Below are 16,573 nucleotides of genomic sequence, written 5' to 3' on the forward strand. Positions count from 1 at the left end.
CAATAGGGCCCAAAGGTGTTGCTCAGTGCCATTGTGAGTCTCCCTCCGATGTCCTTGGCACCCACAGGTGGAGATGCTTGCAAGTGTCCATCCTGGGGTTCTACAGCTGCTTCTGTGTTGGAGGTGAGGGAAATGTCTAAATCCTAGATAATGAACTACGTGCTGAACTCCAGACACAAGGCTGTGAAACCCTCTGTGGGCTTTGTAACCTGTGCCAACCAGGGAGGGTTCAGCTCTGTGCTCTCATCTGTGGTCTGGATTTGATGTGGTACAGCCACCTCGCATAAAGGTGTGAGCGAGCTGAGAGCTATGAAGATGTCTTGTGGGGCTTTATTCCAGAGGTAGGGCACAAGTACAGACAGGTGAAATTGGGGCTTTTCCTCTCAAGTGCCAGAGCTGAATCCTGTCCCTGAAGGAAAAAGAGGGTGGGTGGTGGGTTTGACAGCTACTTAAATTTCTTGCCTCATCAAGGGAGGCAAGTGGAGGCAGTGGAATAGCTCCTTGGATGTCACAGGCGAAGGGGGAGCATGCTGGCACCAAGCTGTGTGATGCACTCAGTCCCGGGTGTCAGTTATGTGCATTCATTAATAAATGATTACTTTATTCTTTCAAGTCATGTCCATAAGATGGGGTTACCACAAAGGTGACCTGGTGAACATACCGACAAAGATATCTCCCTGAGATGTCCCTGATAAGCTCCATCAAAACATCCTTAATGAGGAGAAGTTGGCAGGACAAAAAAAAAAACTTGAGGGGTATAGGACAAAGAAACTATGATAATGAACTGACCATCTCGGACAACAGGAGCGAGGAAGAACTATTCCAGGAACTGATGTCGTACACCCAGGTGTGTATCCATAGCAAAAAGGTATAAAAAGTAACTTGCTACCTTACCTTTCTGCACTGCCACTGGCTCTTCGCAAGGGAACCAAGCTCTGGTTTTAGCAGGAAAGGTGTCGGTCACAGGCAGCCCTGTATCGTTGTGCGCAGGTATTTGACAAGTCTTGCTTGTTGAAGTAGAGGCGTATTTCTTGCCTTTCAGTCTTGATGACAAAACGATCACGGTTTCAAGGTACAAGAGCTTTTTGACATCAAAGCAAGAGGAGAGCTAGATGTCTACCAGCACTGTATTTAGGCTGTGTTGCTGACATTAGATTGTGAGCCAGGAGCTACGTAGAGGGGTCTGATTTAAACAAACCGACTGGTGAAGTGATTGTTTTAAGGAACCAAACGGGGCAGCTGAAGACACTGAGCTGTGTCAGCAGAAGGGCCTGTCCAATGCGTCGCTATTGCAGGCAGCAAGTGCGGCGGTGACGACACAGGAGGGGGGCAGAGCTGCCTCCTGTACAGAGCTGCCATGGCACCGCCAGGCCTCTGCAGCTGTCTGCTGAGGTGTCTGCTTCACCAACGTGCTGCTGCTGTCCCCAGTTCATGTCTAATTGCTTTGTGTACTCAAGGGCAGGGTGATAAGTAACATTGTGCAGTGTCTCTTATGAAAAGGACAAGCTGGAAGCCTTGTGCATGGGCATGATGAGGAGGGCAGGTTGCTGAGAGCACAGAGGGGAGGAAAGGTGCAAAGAACACAGCCAAGCCCAAAGATCATGAGCGTATCACTCACTTGCTGATCCGCCACTTGCATCTGGTCCTCTTGGATGCGCTGTTCCCAATAAACATCACTCTCCCCAAAGCAGCTTTGCGTTTCCTCTTGCCTGCCTCCAGGACCTAATCTGTGTTGACTTATTTTTTTAAAATCTCTCACCAGCATATGTGGAGTCGCTGCTCTCACCCCCATGGTCCTTGTGCCACACCCAGACCAATACAGGGATCCCTGAGGCTCGCTGTGGTGCAAAACCCCCAGTTCTACTGGTTCTTGGCCCTCCATACCCTGCCCTGTGTCCCATGGCCCTGCCCGCCTGCGAGCCTCAGCACTGCCTGCCCCCCGGGGCTGCAAGTGCAGACAGAACAGAGAGAAGGAAGCCCTTCATCCCACACCCTGCTAAGTAGTTCTGGTGCCCAGCAGGACTAAAGCAGTCTGAGAGTGGTCACTGCCCATCACCCTAACGAGCACTGACAGAGGGATAATTAAGGGGGTGCTGCCCCACCAAGCCGCTCCTGCAGGGGGAAGCCGTGTGGGCGCTGTGGCCCCGCCTCCTCCTCGTCTAAGCCACGCCCCCGGCCAGCATAGGCCACGCCTCCCACGCAAACTTGGCCGTGCCACCTGCCGATCTCTGCCGCGCCCCCGCCCTCCGTGGCCATGGCACTGGCCCATCTAGGCCACGCCCCCTCCCTATATTGCCGCGCCTTCGGCCCTCTATGGTCACGCCCCCCGCCCTCCGTGGCCACTCACCCCCCTCCTTGGCCACGCCCCCGTCTCGGCGAAGTCTCTCGCCCCCCTTGCCACGCCACCTGCCCGTCTCGCCCACGCCCTCTGGCCGTCCCCAACCCCGCCTCTCCGTACGCTCTCTGCTGCCGCCCCACCGTGGCCCGAGCGCGGTACTGCAGCGCCGGCCCGCACGGGCGGTTGCTGGGCGCCATCCCCGGTGGCGGGGAAAGTCCGAAAAAAAATGCCATTTCGGGTTCCCGGGAAAGCCAAATCCACCTCGATTTGTGCAGGAGGAAACCAATTTGGGGAAAATAGTACCCTCCTCGGCCCCGCCTCCCGCCCCCGCCCCCAGCAGCAGTACCGGCTTCTGCTCGCCGGCAGTGAGCGCTGTGTCGCGCGCGCTGTACTGCGCATGCGCAACTCACCGCATGCAGCCCGCACTGTGTCCGCAAGGCGGCAGAAGAGAGCTGAGGTGCCCGCTGTAGTCGCATGCGCAGTCCCCGCGTACCGTGCGGCTACATTGCGCCTGCGCACACCCCGCCTGCTGTACGTCTGTACTACGCATGCGCTTACTCCCCAGCCGTCGTACTGCTGTAATGCGCATGCGCGCACCATTTCGCCGTACGGCTCTACTGCGCATGCGCTTTCCTCGCCTGCTGTATGGCGTACTGCGCATGCGTTGCGTCTGCTCCTGCAATACCGTATTGTGGCCGCAAAGTGGCATCACTGAACGCTGTGGCGCCCACTGTAGTGCGAACGAGCGGCCCCCCGCACCGAGCTGCAGTATCGCATTGTGTCCGGAAAGTGTCAGCAGTGAGGTCTGTGGCACCCACTGTACTGCGCATGCGCACCCCTTCTGTCTTACGGCTGTGCTGCGCATACGCACTCCCTTCTGTCTGCCGTACGGCTGTACTGCGTATGCGCGCCCGCCCTTCTCCTGTGCGGCCCATGCGCACCCCCATTGAGCCGTACAGCTGTGCTGCGCATGCGCGCATCCCTTGCGCCGTACGGCTGTACAGTGCATGTGTCGTCCCCCCTTCCGCCGTACGGCTGTAATACGCATGCGCACCTTGATCGGGCCGTACAGCTGTACTGCGCATGCGCGCCCCCCTCCCGCCGCAGTGTTGTACTGCGCATGCGCGGCGTCCTGCCTGCCGTAGGCTGTACTGAGCCATTGTCACCGCTGCCGGGCGGATGGACGGGCGGAAGGGCCAATCAGAGCTCCCATAGGTCGGATCTCCTCGCCGCGCTCCCATTGGTCGTGTCTCCTGCAGGGGGTGTGGCGCGGTAGGGATTGACGACGGCGACGGGCCAATGGAGACGCGCTGCTCCAAATAAGGTGAGTGGGGGGGGCGGACGGCGGGGCGGTGGCCAATGGGTGCGCGTCGTGGGCGGGGCGCTCTGCTAGAAGATGGGGCCGGGGGGAAACTGCGGCTGGGTCGAAATCGGAGCCGCGTGGTCCAGGCACTCGATCCGGTCGGGCCCGCCGCGAGCACGTCGTAAGGCAGCTGGACCGCGTGAAGGTGAGCGGGGGGCGGCGGGGAATGTGGCGGGGGGCTTGAGTGGGCTGGGGGGATCCCGAAGGGGACTGGGGGGGCTGAGGGTGGGACTGGAAGGAGTCTGGGGGCAGCGGGGCGGCTGTGGTGGCCCCGAGGGGTGGTGGAAGGAGCTGAGGCGGGGGGACACGGGGGTTCTGAGGGGGAACGGGGCGGCCTTAAGAGGGGCTGGGGCGTCCTGAGGAGTCCCCGAGGGGGACTGAGGGATGATGGAGGGGGCTGAAGGGACTCTCGGGGCGGAAAACTTTGGGGGGGAACGAGGGTCCCTAAGGCGTGAGGGGTAGCCTTAAGGGGGGCTGGAGGAACGGGGGGGCTGAGGGGGCCCGGATGGTGGGGAGGGGGGTCCTGAGAGTGTGATGGGGGCAAAGGGGGGGTTCTGAGGGGGTGGTGTGAGAAATAAGTTCCGGTCGGAATGAAATAGGCTCAGGCAGAACTCTCTGTGAAGCACATTTTTATTCACGTTCTTGCAAGAGCGGGTGACCTAGCAAGCAGGCACACTTTCAGTTCTTGAAACACACCTTTTTATTTCCTAATCCAGGCCGAATTTTTCCCTCCCCTGTTTCCCATTGGTTAGGTACTCCAGGGTTCACAGTCTGTTCGAGGCGCCTAAAATTCTTCCCGGATGTCCTGCCTCTGTTTCCTTCTCTTTACGCTATACCTAAAGGGATTATCTAACTAGTTTATTTCTTTCCTTTTTGGTAAAAATTTGCTCAATGTCATTAGCCCTGGTTAAATGTTTGACTACCCTTCCAGACACTAATCCAGTATGATTCAGTTTGTCCTTTTGTCTGTGTGATAAGAGATGTTCTACAAGCCTTTGCTGGAGCCTCTTTGTCTTAGTCATTCCCTTGTTATGTCACCTCTGATGGAAACGGCTTTTCTCCTCTGCAAAAGCAATACCTGCCTTTCTTACAGTGGCACTGAAGGGGGTTGGGTAGGGGATGTGGGGGGCTGAAGGGAGTCCTGTGGGGGCCGTGGTGGTGGTGGTGGGGCATAAGGGGAGCCCTGAGCTGGGGGGTGGGGGAGCCCTGAATTTGGGGAGGGGGGCTGTGGCCTGAAGTGGGTCCTGAGTTGGAGAGGTGCTGTGAGGGGGAGATGGGATCGGGCTGAGGGGTGATGGGGGGGTGCAGGGGGGCTGGGGGTGCGAGGGGAGGGTCGAGGCATCCCCCAGCATTTCAGCGTCCCCGTGACTCTCCCACCACCGTGCCCCCTCCCGCAGGATGAGGAGCCCTACAGCGAGCTGTACCCGAGGGTCTGCGAGGGGCTCAGCAACTCCTCTAAGGTCGTTGTCCATTGTCTTCAGCTTCAAGGGAGTGTCCCCGTCACTGCCATGTTTGCCCCCCCCAGCGCAGGCTGCCTTCTCCACACCAGCTGTTCCCTGGGGGCCCGTGCCGTCGCCATCCACGTCACAGGTATGGGGATACTGGGACCCCTCCCTGGAGCTCTCTGAGACAGCCTGGGACCCCCACATTTCCCTGAGACCCCCCTGAGTCCTCTGATACCCCCTGAGATCCCCCTGAGACCCCCTAAAATTTCCTGGGACCCCCTTCCCCCTCTGAGAGCTCTGCAGGACGCCCTGCGACCCTTCATGTTCTCACAGGACCCCTCTGGGACTATCCGGGACCCTCTAGAACCTCTCATGTTTCCCCCAGGGCTCCCTGGAGCCTTCTGGGATCTCCCACATTCCCCGCAAGACCCCTCTAGGATCCTCCCACAGATCCCCCCTGGAGCCCCCCAGAAAACCCCAGAGCCCGCTGGGACCCTCTGGAGCTCCTCTCCAGTACCCCCCACATCCCCCTGAGACTGTCCTGGGACCACCCTCTTAACCCCTGAGAGCCCCCCAGATGCCTCCAGGACCCCTGGGACCCTCCCCCACATCCTTCAGGACCTCTCTGAGCCCCCACTGGATCCCCCAGAGCCTTTAGGGACCTCCCCCCAGTACCTCCCAAGTCTCTGTGGGACCCTTGTGGGAGCCCCCACACCCCCTGAGAGCCCCCCAGGATCTCCTGGGACCCCTCATGTTCCCCCCAGGGTTCCCTGGAGACTTCTGGGACCCCTCCAAGCCCTCCAGGATCCCCTGGAGCCCTCTGGGTCGCTCTGACACCTGCTCTATGATTCCCTAGAGCCCCCCAGAGCCCTCTGGGACCCACTGGAGCCCTCCCCCGGTATCCCCCACATCCCCCTGGGACCCTTCTGCGACCTCCCTCAGAGTCCTCCACAACCCCCTGGGACCCTTTGTCTTCCCCCAGGAGTCTCTGGGACCCTCATGGGACCTGCCCACATTCCCCCAGGACTCCCTGTAGCCCCGTGGGACCTTCCCACACCCTCTCCAGCACCCCACAGATTCCCCCAAAAGCCCCCCACGATGCCCCAGAGATCTCTGGGACCCCCTGGAGCACCCCCTGTTACCCCCCACATCCCGTTGGGACGCTCACACACCTCCTGAGAGCGCCCCTGGTGCCTTCTAGGATCCCCTGGAGCCCTCTGTGACCCTACTACACTCCCGCCCTGGAGCCCTCCAGGACCCCATGGACCCCTCATATTCCCCCAGAACTCTCTGGGGCCTGCTGGGACACCCTATATTCACCCCTGGGACTCCCTGGAGGACCCTGGGACCCATCCACACACCCCCAGGACACCCCAGAGCCGCCTGGGACCCCTCACTCCCCACTGGGACCCCCTGGACCCCTCCATGGTATGCCCCACATCCCTCTGGGTGCCCTCACACCCCCGGAGAGCCCCTTTGGAGCCGTCTAGGATGCCCTGGGACCCTCTGGAGCCCCCTGGGACCTTCCCATACACCCCCAGGATCTTCCAGAGTCCTTTGGAGCCCTCCAGGACATCCCAGAGCCCTCTGGCACCCCGTGGGGCCCCTGCTGGTACCCGCCACATCCCCCTGGGACCCCCCCGCCCCCCCGGGACCTGTGGTGTTCCCCAGGACTCCCTGGAGCCTGCTGGGACCCACCACATTCCCCATGGGACCCTCCCACACACCCCCCAGGACACCCCAGAGTCCCCTGGGTCTCCCCAGGACACCCCAGAGCCCTCTGGGACCCCCTGGAGTCCCCCCCAGTACCCCCCACCTCTCCCTGGGACCCCCATTACACCTGCTTCCCCCGCCCAGGGGACACCAGTTCCTGCCAAATGCTCTGGGAGCACTGGAGCCTGACAGGGCATCTTGGCAAAGAAGAGATGAGCGAGAGAGGAACCGAGCAGGGACCCCCTGGATGCAGAGAGGAGGATAAAGGAGCTGCAGAGCAGAGACCGACAGTGGCTCTGATGGGACAAGAGAGAGGGGAAAGGGAGATGAAGTGCCACAAGGTGCCTCGAAGATGGAGGAAGGTATTCGCCCTAAAGCTTTAAAAAGAGGCAACTGAATGTAACGTTTTTTTTTTTCCCCTGATATTTAGATGGCGTGCTCTGAAGTACTTTGTTTCTGTCTGGCTTTCACTGGTGCATTTCCACAGCAGCATCTCTCTCGGGCAGTGCTGCTGGCCAGATGTCCCTCCTCCTTGCGTAGCACACAAAAAACCTTGTAGTCCAATTATAACTATGTATTTTGGAGAGAGATAGTGTTATGGTATCAATTCCCAGTTGTGCAAGTGAAATCAGTGCCTGAAGAAAGTCAAATACTTTTATAGTGTAAGTATTTTTATTCGGTGTATATAAACCTAACGCACACCTTTTCACCGAAAGGGAAGGGACAAGGCATTTCCCAACACCAGTGAGAAGGTTTACTGTTACGCTAAGAACGTGTTCAAAATGGCATCGGTTAGCTTTAATCCTGACTTCGAGCTGAGCTGGTGCTGGCTTCTGAAGGCTGTGCTGTGTTTGGAGCTGAGCTGTTTCCCCAGAATCCTCCTGTAGCTCAGCTCCTGTCCTGTCCCTCTGATGGAATTCCTCTACTTTCTTCCAGGCTATTTTTTAAGATACTGAGCTATAACTGGGGATTTTTGTTTTCCAGGTGCCTCATTGTAGGCATCTTGTGCTGCTCGAGAGATGCCCCAGCCCAGGTTTGCAGCCGGTGGCAGAGCCCCCCGCCCTGAGGGGAAGGGGCCAGCCCTGGGTCTGGGCGTTTTGGGCCTTTTTTGGGGGGGAATAGAAGGGTGTCTGTCTGTGTGTGGGTGTCTTGGGGGGTGATGGTGTCATTTGGGACACTGCGACATCACCGGGGCAGTGATGATGCAGCAGAGGAGCAGGTGAGTGGGGGACGTGGGGTTACGTGAGGGTCTCCCAAAAGAGGTGGTTCACAGCCCCAAAATGTCTGAAAATCTTGGGATGCATTAAAAAAATGTGAAAACCTGTAACTATGGGCACTGAAATAGAGAACAATCTTTTATTTATATATGAGAAATATATATACTGAGAAATAATATTATGTATGTAAAATAAGTTCAAAATAAAAACCTCTATGTCTAAGGATTCTATGATTCTGTGCTTCTGTGTTGTATAAAAGATCCTAGAATATAAAAATATTTTTTAAAATGTATTTATAAAAAAATATTAGTGTCAAAATAGATGTGTAAGCAGACAATCTAAAGAGATATTCTGTATCATAAATGTTAAAGTCTAAGCAGATTTTCTACATAAGTGCAAACAGGTGATATAAATTCCCTAAATAGAGAATGTGTAAATAACTAAGGGGGTGCTGCCGCCCGGCGGCTGAAGGCTGGTCCTGCAGGTGTGCGCTCCTCCGTGCGCTGTGGCCGCGCCTCCGGCTCGCCTTGGCCCCCGCCCCGGCGGCGCTGTGCGTTGGTTCCGCAGCTCGTGCGCATGCGCGGCTTCGCGGGAGCCGTTCCGGCGCCGGTCTCGAGAGCGCGGCGGCCGGAGGGCGAACCAGGACCGCCGGGACTCCGTCGAGCTCCGCGCCACCTGGAGCGCGATCGGTGCCGCCCGCCCGGCCTCGAGAGCGGCCATCGGCGCTCCAGTATCGGCTCTTACGCGTTACCGCGCCCCCGTCTGTGCCCGGCCGTTTTCCGGTTGTCCATTTCCATAGCCCCTCAGTCCGCCGACGCGCCTCTCTATGGCACTTCAGTCCTCCAGGGCGCCGCTCAGTCAGCCGACGCGCCTCTCTATGGCACTTTAGTCCTCCGAGGTGCCGCTCAGTCAGCCGACGCGCCTCTCTATGGCACTTTAGTCCTCCAGGACGCCGCTCAGTCAGCCGACGCGCCTCTCTATGGCACTTTAGTCCTCCGAGGTGCCGCTCAGTCAGCCGACGCGCCTCTCTATGGCACTTTAGTCCTCCAGGACGCCGCTCAGTCAGCCGACGCGCCTCTCTATGGCACTTTAGTCCTCCAGGACGCCGCTCAGTCAGCCGACGCGCCTCTCTATGGCACTATAGTCCTCCAGGACGCCGCTCAGTCAGCCGACGCGCCTCTCTATGGCACTTTAGTCCTCCGAGGTGCCGCGCAGTCAGCCGACGCGCCTCTCTATGGCACTTTAGTCCTCCAGGGCGCCGCGCAGTCAGCCGACGCGCCTCTCTATGGCACTTTAGTCCTCCAGGGCGCCGCGCAGTCAGCCGACGCGCCTCTCTATGGCACTTTAGTCCTCCAGGGCGCCGCGCAGTCAGCCGACGCGCCTCTCTATGGCACTTTAGTCCTCCGAGGTGCCGCTCAGTCAGCCGACGCGCCTCTCTATGGCACTTTAGTCCTCCGAGGTGCCGCTCAGTCAGCCGACGCGCCTCTCTATGGCACTTTAGTCCTCCAGGACGCCGCTCAGTCAGCCGACGCGCCTCTCTATGGCACTTTAGTCCTCCGAGGTGCCGCTCAGTCAGCCGACGCGCCTCTCTATGGCACTTTAGTCCTCCAGGACGCCGCTCAGTCAGCCGACGCGCCTCTCCATGGCACTTTAGTCCTCCAGGACGCCGCTCAGTCAGCCGACGCGCCTCTCTATGGCACTTTAGTCCTCCGAGGTGCCGCTCAGTCAGCCGACGCGCCTCTCTATGGCACTTTAGTCCTCCAGGACGCCGCTCAGTCAGCCGACGCGCCTCTCTATGGCACTTTAGTCCCCCAGGACGCCGCTCAGTCAGCCGACGCGCCTCTCTATGGCACTTTAGTCCTCCGAGGTGCCGCTCAGTCAGCCGACGCGCCTCTCTATGGCACTTTAGTCCTCCAGGACGCCGCTCAGTCAGCCGACGCGCCTCTCTATGGCACTTTAGTCCTCCGAGGTGCCGCTCAGTCAGCCGACGCGCCTCTCTATGGCACTTTAGTCCTCCAGGACGCCGCTCAGTCAGCCGACGCGCCTCTCTATGGCACTTTAGTCCTCCAGGACGCCGCTCAGTCAGCCGACGCGCCTCTCTATGGCACTTTAGTCCTCCGAGGTGCCGCTCAGTCAGCCGACGCGCCTCTCTATGGCACTTTAGTCCTCCAGGACGCCGCTCAGTCAGCCGACGCGCCTCTCTATGGCACTTTAGTCCCCCAGGACGCCGCTCAGTCAGCCGACGCGCCTCTCTATGGCACTTTAGTCCTCCGAGGTGCCGCTCAGTCAGCCGACGCGCCTCTCTATGGCACTTTAGTCCTCCAGGACGCCGCTCAGTCAGCCGACGCGCCTCTCTATGGCACTTTAGTCCTCCGAGGTGCCGCTCAGTCAGCCGACGCGCCTCTCTATGGCACTTTAGTCCTCCAGGACGCCGCTCAGTCAGCCGACGCGCCTCTCTATGGCACTTTAGTCCCCCAGGACGCCGCTCAGTCGGCTGACGCTCGTCTCCACGGCACTTTAGTCCTCCAGGAGCCCAGAAGTGCCCGCTCAGTCCTCCCACGCTCGTCTCTATAGCACTTTAGTCCTCCAGGAACCCTCTCAGTCCTCCCACGCGCCTCTCTATGGCACTTTAATCCTCCAGGACGCCCCTCAGTCAGCCGACATGCCTCTCCATGGCACTTTAGTTCTCCAGTACGCCCCTCAGTCCACTGACGCGCCTCTCTATGGCACTTTAAGTCCTCCAGGACGTCCCGCAGTCCGCCGACACGTGTCTCCATGGCGATTTAGTCCTCTAGGATCCAGGAAGTGCTCATCAGTCTTCTGGAAATCACCTGCTTCCAGCACTCTTCTAAAACCATAAAACATGATTACCAATTAACCACAAAAATATCTGAAGATCGCAAAAATAAAGTGACGCCTGCAGAACTCTCTTCTCTACAGCAACAAGTAGACAGAACTCAAACAAAAGCGGTAAGAGAATCACCAGAGGCAAGTGCCCAATAGAAATAAAAATGACTGTTGCTTTGCCTGCTGGGAACTTAAGGCATAAGAAAAGGAGCTCCTACCCCTGTGGCCACCTCTTTGTCTTCGGGGGTGGGGGTGTTGTCCCCGCCCCTTTCTCCAGGGGATTGTGGGAAGGGCAGTGGGCAGGGCCCAGGGTATATGAGCCACAGGCTCGGCTCAGGAGCTTGTTGTGCTGCTGGGCTCCTCTGGGGTTGGTGCTCTGCTGGTCCTTCACTTGGCTGCAGCTTTGGGGCAGGCATGTTTTGGTATTTAGGGAGGCAGAGGTAAGAAGGCTGAGCTAAGACCTTCAGGACCAGTACACATCCTGCCACCTGTATAGTAGAAAGTTGACTGGTATGCAGCTTTTTTGTTTCCTTTTTTTCAGGTCAGTAACTTTGTGATGAGTGTTTAGGGGATGCCCAGATGGTTTAATAGTGTGCTTTCCTGTATTCTAGGAGGGCTGCATTTTCCTAGAATTCCTAACTTTATTGAAGATGGGCCAGAGATTTTTTCCACCGGTTTTGCAGTATGCTGTGTGAGTTGCTGATCTTGTTTCTCTTAATTGGGTTGATGATGAGATTATATTGTAGGGGTTAAGGTGAGCATTTTGTATGCATCTGCATATTGTACTTTAGCACTTCTCAAGAAAGCAGCAGGGATGTAAGGCATAGTGTCATTCAGGGTATGGCATGGCTCATCACCTTTCCCCATTGCCCAAAGAGTGACGTGGTGTCCCTAGAGTTTTTGCAGCTTGCAGCAGGCCCCTCGTAGATTGTGTCAGGGCATTACTTATTTTGTGGGTCTATAGCAGAGCCCAGAGTCTGTGGGAAGACAGAAGATAGGAGGTGCCTGCTGAACACAGGGCATGGCTCAGAAGAGCAGCTCCTGAGGAGTGGCTGACACAGGGGTTTCAGGGTCACAAATATAGAATGGGAGCTGTCAAGAAGAAGTGGGGGTCCTTCCCTGACAGTTGAGGAGAAGAGGTTTCTAAAAGTTTTGGTGCTGGGGCTTGGCTAAGAAATGGAGGCAGGTTCAGCAGTCTTTATCATATGGGTTTTGCATTTGGATTTGGGTGTCAAGAGGGTCTGGTCTGTTCTAGTCCCTTCCGTTTGAGGTGAGCTGGATAGTATTGAGGAGGAGCATGGGACTGGTGATTTCACAGAAATGCAATGGTAATTTTGTGTTTGTTGGTATCTTAGGTGTCATAAGTAATTGCTGCTGCAGCCTCTGACTCTAGAATCGGCGTGAAACAGGTGAGCGGATTGCCATGGCACCTCTGAGGATGAGGGTGCTGTAGAAGAGCTTGGCCTCTACTATCAGGGTGGTCACTGCTGGAGCCATGGTTTCTTTTTGTTTTACAGTTGAAGAGGAACCTGGTGACTGCAGGAACACATCAGTTAGCTGTTTGTTGTGGGTTCTTTGTCAAGGATGAATTCCGACCCCTGGCTGTCTGAAAGCTAAGTAGAGGCACAGGCGCTGGAGGGGGGCCAAGGTTGACAGTTTCAGGGAGGAGTTTTCAAGTCAGGGTAGAGCAGAAGGCTATCCAGAAGGAGTGTCCTCTGAGTAGGTAAAGGGAGTGGATTACTCTTCAGCACAAAGCTAGCGTGTGCTGGGCAGGGCAGTTCTGGCCTGTGTCTGTTGTTGTGTAGTTTGTGTGCTCTGTCTTCTGTGTCTTGGACTTTCCTTAGGTTTTGAAATCCTCGTTTCTCTTTGCACTCAAGGGGCACAGCATGTGCCTTGGGCAGCCCCTGTAGAGTCTCGAATGCCTGTGCTAATTGGCAGAGTGCCCAATGGGCACTTCTTGCATAACAATTTTAAAGTGCAGATCGGACTTGCCTCTTGGAAGTTTCTAGATGGTCCTCTTTTGCAGCATCGTTCGTGGCTGCATGAGCAGCTCTGTTCTCTGAGCTATAGCAGCTCTAGCCATCTGCTTTTATGAACTGGGATTTCTTCCCTGCATCCTTACATTCTCAGGTCTTGAAGCCAGGCTTCCTGCACATATGTCATCTCCATTTTGACAGGAACTTCTTGGAATGGGCTGTTACATTTGACTCTTTTATGATTTTTATGACTTTGCCACAGAGCCTCCTCACGTCCGCGCTGTGGCCATTGGTCTTCTTGCCCAACAGCATCTCTTTCTGAAAGTCATTCTTCTTGTGGAGAGTTTTCTCTCATCTTGGAGTCACGTTGTTGTCTATAGTGCTGTGTGGTGTTGGGCTGCACGTGGGTGTGTTTGGCGTGGAGCTGCCCTGCCTGGGGGTGTAGAGTCAGGGGTAGGTGGAACAGCAATAAGAGTCTATGGGTAATATGTTGATCTGCCAAGACTGTTTAGCCAAAGGTTGTACAGTCATCTGGGATCAAGCAGCCATTGGCAGGGAGTGTCATTTCCATAGTGTGTTATGGGGATGATTGGAGCCTCCTGGGAGCCTCCTGCTTCACTACTGTTTGGCAGTAGTGAAGCAGATTGAAGGTGTTAAGGCTTGTATGTGTGGGGATTAATGTTGGGTCCAATTTTTTTTTAATGGCAGGTTGTAGTTGGAGCCTAGATGATATTCCTAAATGGAAACAAGACCCCTGGAATTGTTCAGCTACTGATCAGCATCTGGGTGACTTGTTTACTAATTTTTTCAGATGCAGAGGGACAAGATGTGCACCAAAGAGTCATGGAGAAGGCAAGCGGGACCCTGTAAGAAGGTGGGTCAGTTCACGGTGCTGGAGGGAAGATGTGACTGGTGGCTATATCATTATATTATGGCTTGGTGGTGGGGTGTGGGTTGTTTTTTTTTTTTTCATTTTGAAGGTATGAAGTGATGAGTAAAGCAGGATATTGGCACCGGATGTGACTCTCGGGCAAGGTGGTCAATGAATAGTGGGCTGAAGCAGCAATTCTTCTCAGATGTTATATTGTGGGTGAAGTTTTTAGTGTCCTTTGTGTCTGTTTTACAGGTAGTTTGTAAGCCTCAAAGCAGCAGCCCAAAACCATGGAGGGCAGGTGAGCGAGAGGCCAGGGTAAAGGAGTAGGAGACAGGAATGGCTGTAGGCAGGCTGTGGTGTCGGGCAGTATGTCAGCATATGTCTTTTGGTTGGCTTTTTTTTTTCAGGTGCAGGATGCAGGCTCAGAGGGACTAAGCCACATGCTGATGAGCGTGCTGAGAAGGTGAGGCGGTTGTGGGCCACACTGGTGTCTTAATAGTGAAGTATTATACGGCAACCTGGTTAATTATTTATCTTCTGGTTTTGCAGGTGCCCTGTGAGCCATCTTTGGAAGTGGGTGAGCATTAGAGGTGAGCCGAGGCAGCAGTGAGGAGGAGCTTGTGGCTGGTGATTTCTCACATGTGCAACAGTAATTTTGTTTCTTGGTATCTCAAGCAATGATGGCCACAGCATTTGACTCTGGAAGGAGCAGCTGAGTGGAATCCCATTGTGCTTTTGAGGAAGGGGAAATTGTGGAAGAGGTTGGCGGTGGCCTCTCTGAAACTTCTTGCTGTCACTGTTTGGTTTTCTTTAATTGTAGATGATGATGATGATGAACCTGGTGACTACAGGAATGTCCCAGATAGTCGATGTGCTGGTTTTTTTTTTTTTTTCTGTCGACATCAGATTTAAGACCTCCAGCCCTCTGAAAGCTAAGTTGAGTGGCCAGGGCTGGGGAGGGGCTGGAAAGGGAGAAGTTTGTGATTTGCAGGGAGGCCTCTTAAAGTTAGAGAAGGGCAGAGGGCTGTCCTGGAGCCATCCCCTTTGAGCAGGTAAAGGGAGCGGGTTAGTCTTCAGCACAATGCTAGCATGAGCCGGGCAGGGTGGTTCCAGCCTGCATCTGTTGTGTTGTTTGTGTGGTCTGTCTTCTGTGTCCTAAACCTTCCTTGGGTCTCCATGCTCTCTTTACACTTGAGGAGCACAGCCTGTACTTCAGACACCATCCCAAGAGTCTTGAATGCCAGAACTCATTGGCACTGCCCCAGTCAGGCCCCACTTTTCTTGCATTATAAGCTTAAACAGTGGATCGGCCTTGCATCTCGGAAGTTTCTGGGTGGTCCTCAACTGCAGCATTGTTCCTGGCTGCATGAGCAGCTCTGTTCTCTAGCCATCCATTTTCAGTGACTGGGACTTCTTCCCTGCATCCTTAAGTTCTTAGGTCTTGAAGCCAGGCTTCCTGCACATACATCTCAGTTTGAGTCACTTCTTGTCCTGGACCATTACATTGTACTCATTTCTTGGGGTTTCCCTAGAGCCTTCTCGTGTCACCATTGTGGTCTTGCAGGTCTGCTTGCCCAACAGTCGCTTATGTTGGTGTCATCCTTCTTGCTGAGAGTTTTCCCTCATTTGTGAGGTGCATTGTTTGTAGTGTTCTGTGTAATGTCGGTCTGTGCTTGTGTGTGTTTGGCTCGGAGCTGCTCTGCCCGGTCACGTAAACTCTGGGGTAGGTGGAACATCAATAGGAGTCTATGGTTAGTTTGATCTACCTAGACTGTTGAGGCAAAGGTGGTACAGTCAACTCCCATCAAGTAGCCATCAGCAGGTGTGGGCAGCTCTTTAATTAATGGGGTTGTTTTGGGATGAGCAGAGCTATGTGGGAGGGGCTGTTCGGCAGTAGTGAAGCAAACTGCATCTCGAAGATGTTAAGGCTGCTTTGTGTGGGGTGTAGTGTTTGTATGTTGTGTGTGGTTTTTTTTTTTTAATGTCAGGCTGTAATTGTACTCCAGATGGTATTTCTAAGGCAAAACGAGACCTTTCTGAGGGTGTGCGCATGTCATATGGGGTTCCTCCTAAAAGAGGCAGTTCACAGCCCAAAAAATGCCTGAAAATTCATGTGGGGAATGTGTGTTTAAAAAAACAATAAAACCTGTATATATGGGTATGAGGCATTGAAATAAAGAACAATTTCTCATTTTTATACATATTGAAAAATATGAGTGTATGTATATAAAAAGGAGTTCAAAATAAAAACCTGTATCTACTATATTATATAAAGGATGTTATTGTATTAAAAGATCTGTCCCATAGCCAATTTTTGCCTTCATGGTTCTCTCTGTCTCGCTCCCTGTTGCTTCCTCCTGTCTGATCCGTAGCCCATAGGTGTTTTCTTTCCCCTGTGGCTCCCCTTCCCTGTTTTTTCACCGCCCCCCCTTCTCTGCCCTGTAGTAGATTGCTGTTGCATTGGGTTTAAGTGACAAGGTTTTGTTGGCTGAGTTGTGGGGGGCAGGGGTGGGTTCTGTGAGAAGACACCAGAAGCTCCCCCCATGTTGGGCACAGCCAGCTCAGAGAGGGACCTGCTGCTGGTCAAAGCTGAGCCCATCAGCAACACTGGCCAGGAGTGGAGCAGAGAGTCCCTGCAACACATGGCGGCCCCGCTGTTGGAGCGGAAAAAGAGTGCGAGGAGGAAGGAGCAGCAGAGACAATCCTGACTCCCTGACACCTCCATTGTCTGGGCGTACGATGTAGAGAAGTCGTGAGTGAAGATGATACCAGAAAAAGAGAGGGGTGGTGGGAAGGTGTT

At 55.2% G+C, this 16,573-nt stretch overlaps 1 protein-coding gene and 1 long non-coding RNA gene across 8 annotated transcripts; both read left to right on the top strand.

The window, feature by feature from the left end:
* The first annotated feature begins 3,713 nt into the window (after positions 1-3,713).
* LOC141746550 (uncharacterized) lies at positions 3,714-8,301 on the top strand. 2 transcript variants are annotated; one of them, XR_012588395.1, is made up of 3 exons: positions 3,714-3,846; positions 5,099-5,291; positions 7,004-8,301. XR_012588395.1 is itself a non-coding variant. In XM_074595241.1 (3 exons), exons 2-3 carry the CDS (start codon positions 5,100-5,102, stop codon positions 7,122-7,124), a joined length of 969 nt encoding a protein of 322 aa, XP_074451342.1. In that variant the 5' UTR covers positions 3,714-3,846; position 5,099; the 3' UTR covers positions 7,125-8,301. The 2 variants fall into 2 exon arrangements, 1 of the variants encoding a protein (XP_074451342.1); XM_074595241.1 differs by having other exon boundaries at positions 6,348-8,301.
* Positions 8,302-10,462: 2,161 nt separating this feature from the next.
* LOC141746551 (uncharacterized) lies at positions 10,463-15,972 on the top strand. 6 transcript variants are annotated; one of them, XR_012588401.1, is made up of 8 exons: positions 10,463-11,046; positions 11,535-11,614; positions 12,279-12,332; positions 12,441-13,773; positions 14,026-14,071; positions 14,181-14,236; positions 14,323-14,363; positions 14,449-15,972. It is a non-coding gene; the product is annotated as an uncharacterized LOC141746551 (long non-coding RNA). The 6 variants fall into 6 exon arrangements; XR_012588397.1 differs by having other exon boundaries at positions 12,441-14,071; XR_012588399.1 differs by having other exon boundaries at positions 14,323-15,972.
* The last annotated feature ends 601 nt before the right edge of the window (positions 15,973-16,573 follow it).

This window comes from Larus michahellis, chromosome 7 (assembly GCF_964199755.1).
Source record: "Larus michahellis chromosome 7, bLarMic1.1, whole genome shotgun sequence".
In the NCBI taxonomy this organism is placed as follows: Eukaryota; Metazoa; Chordata; class Aves; order Charadriiformes; family Laridae; genus Larus; species Larus michahellis.

Bases quoted from the DNA above. Each gene is read 5' to 3' on its own strand.
- LOC141746550 (XM_074595241.1), top strand. From the start codon at position 5,100: ATGAGGAGCCCTACAGCGAGCTGTACCCGAGGGTCTGCGAGGGGCTCA. The intron at 5,292-6,347 runs GTATGGGGATAC...GGTGCCTTCTAG, and splicing joins CGTCGCCATCCACGTCACAG to GATCCCCTGGAGCCCTCTGT.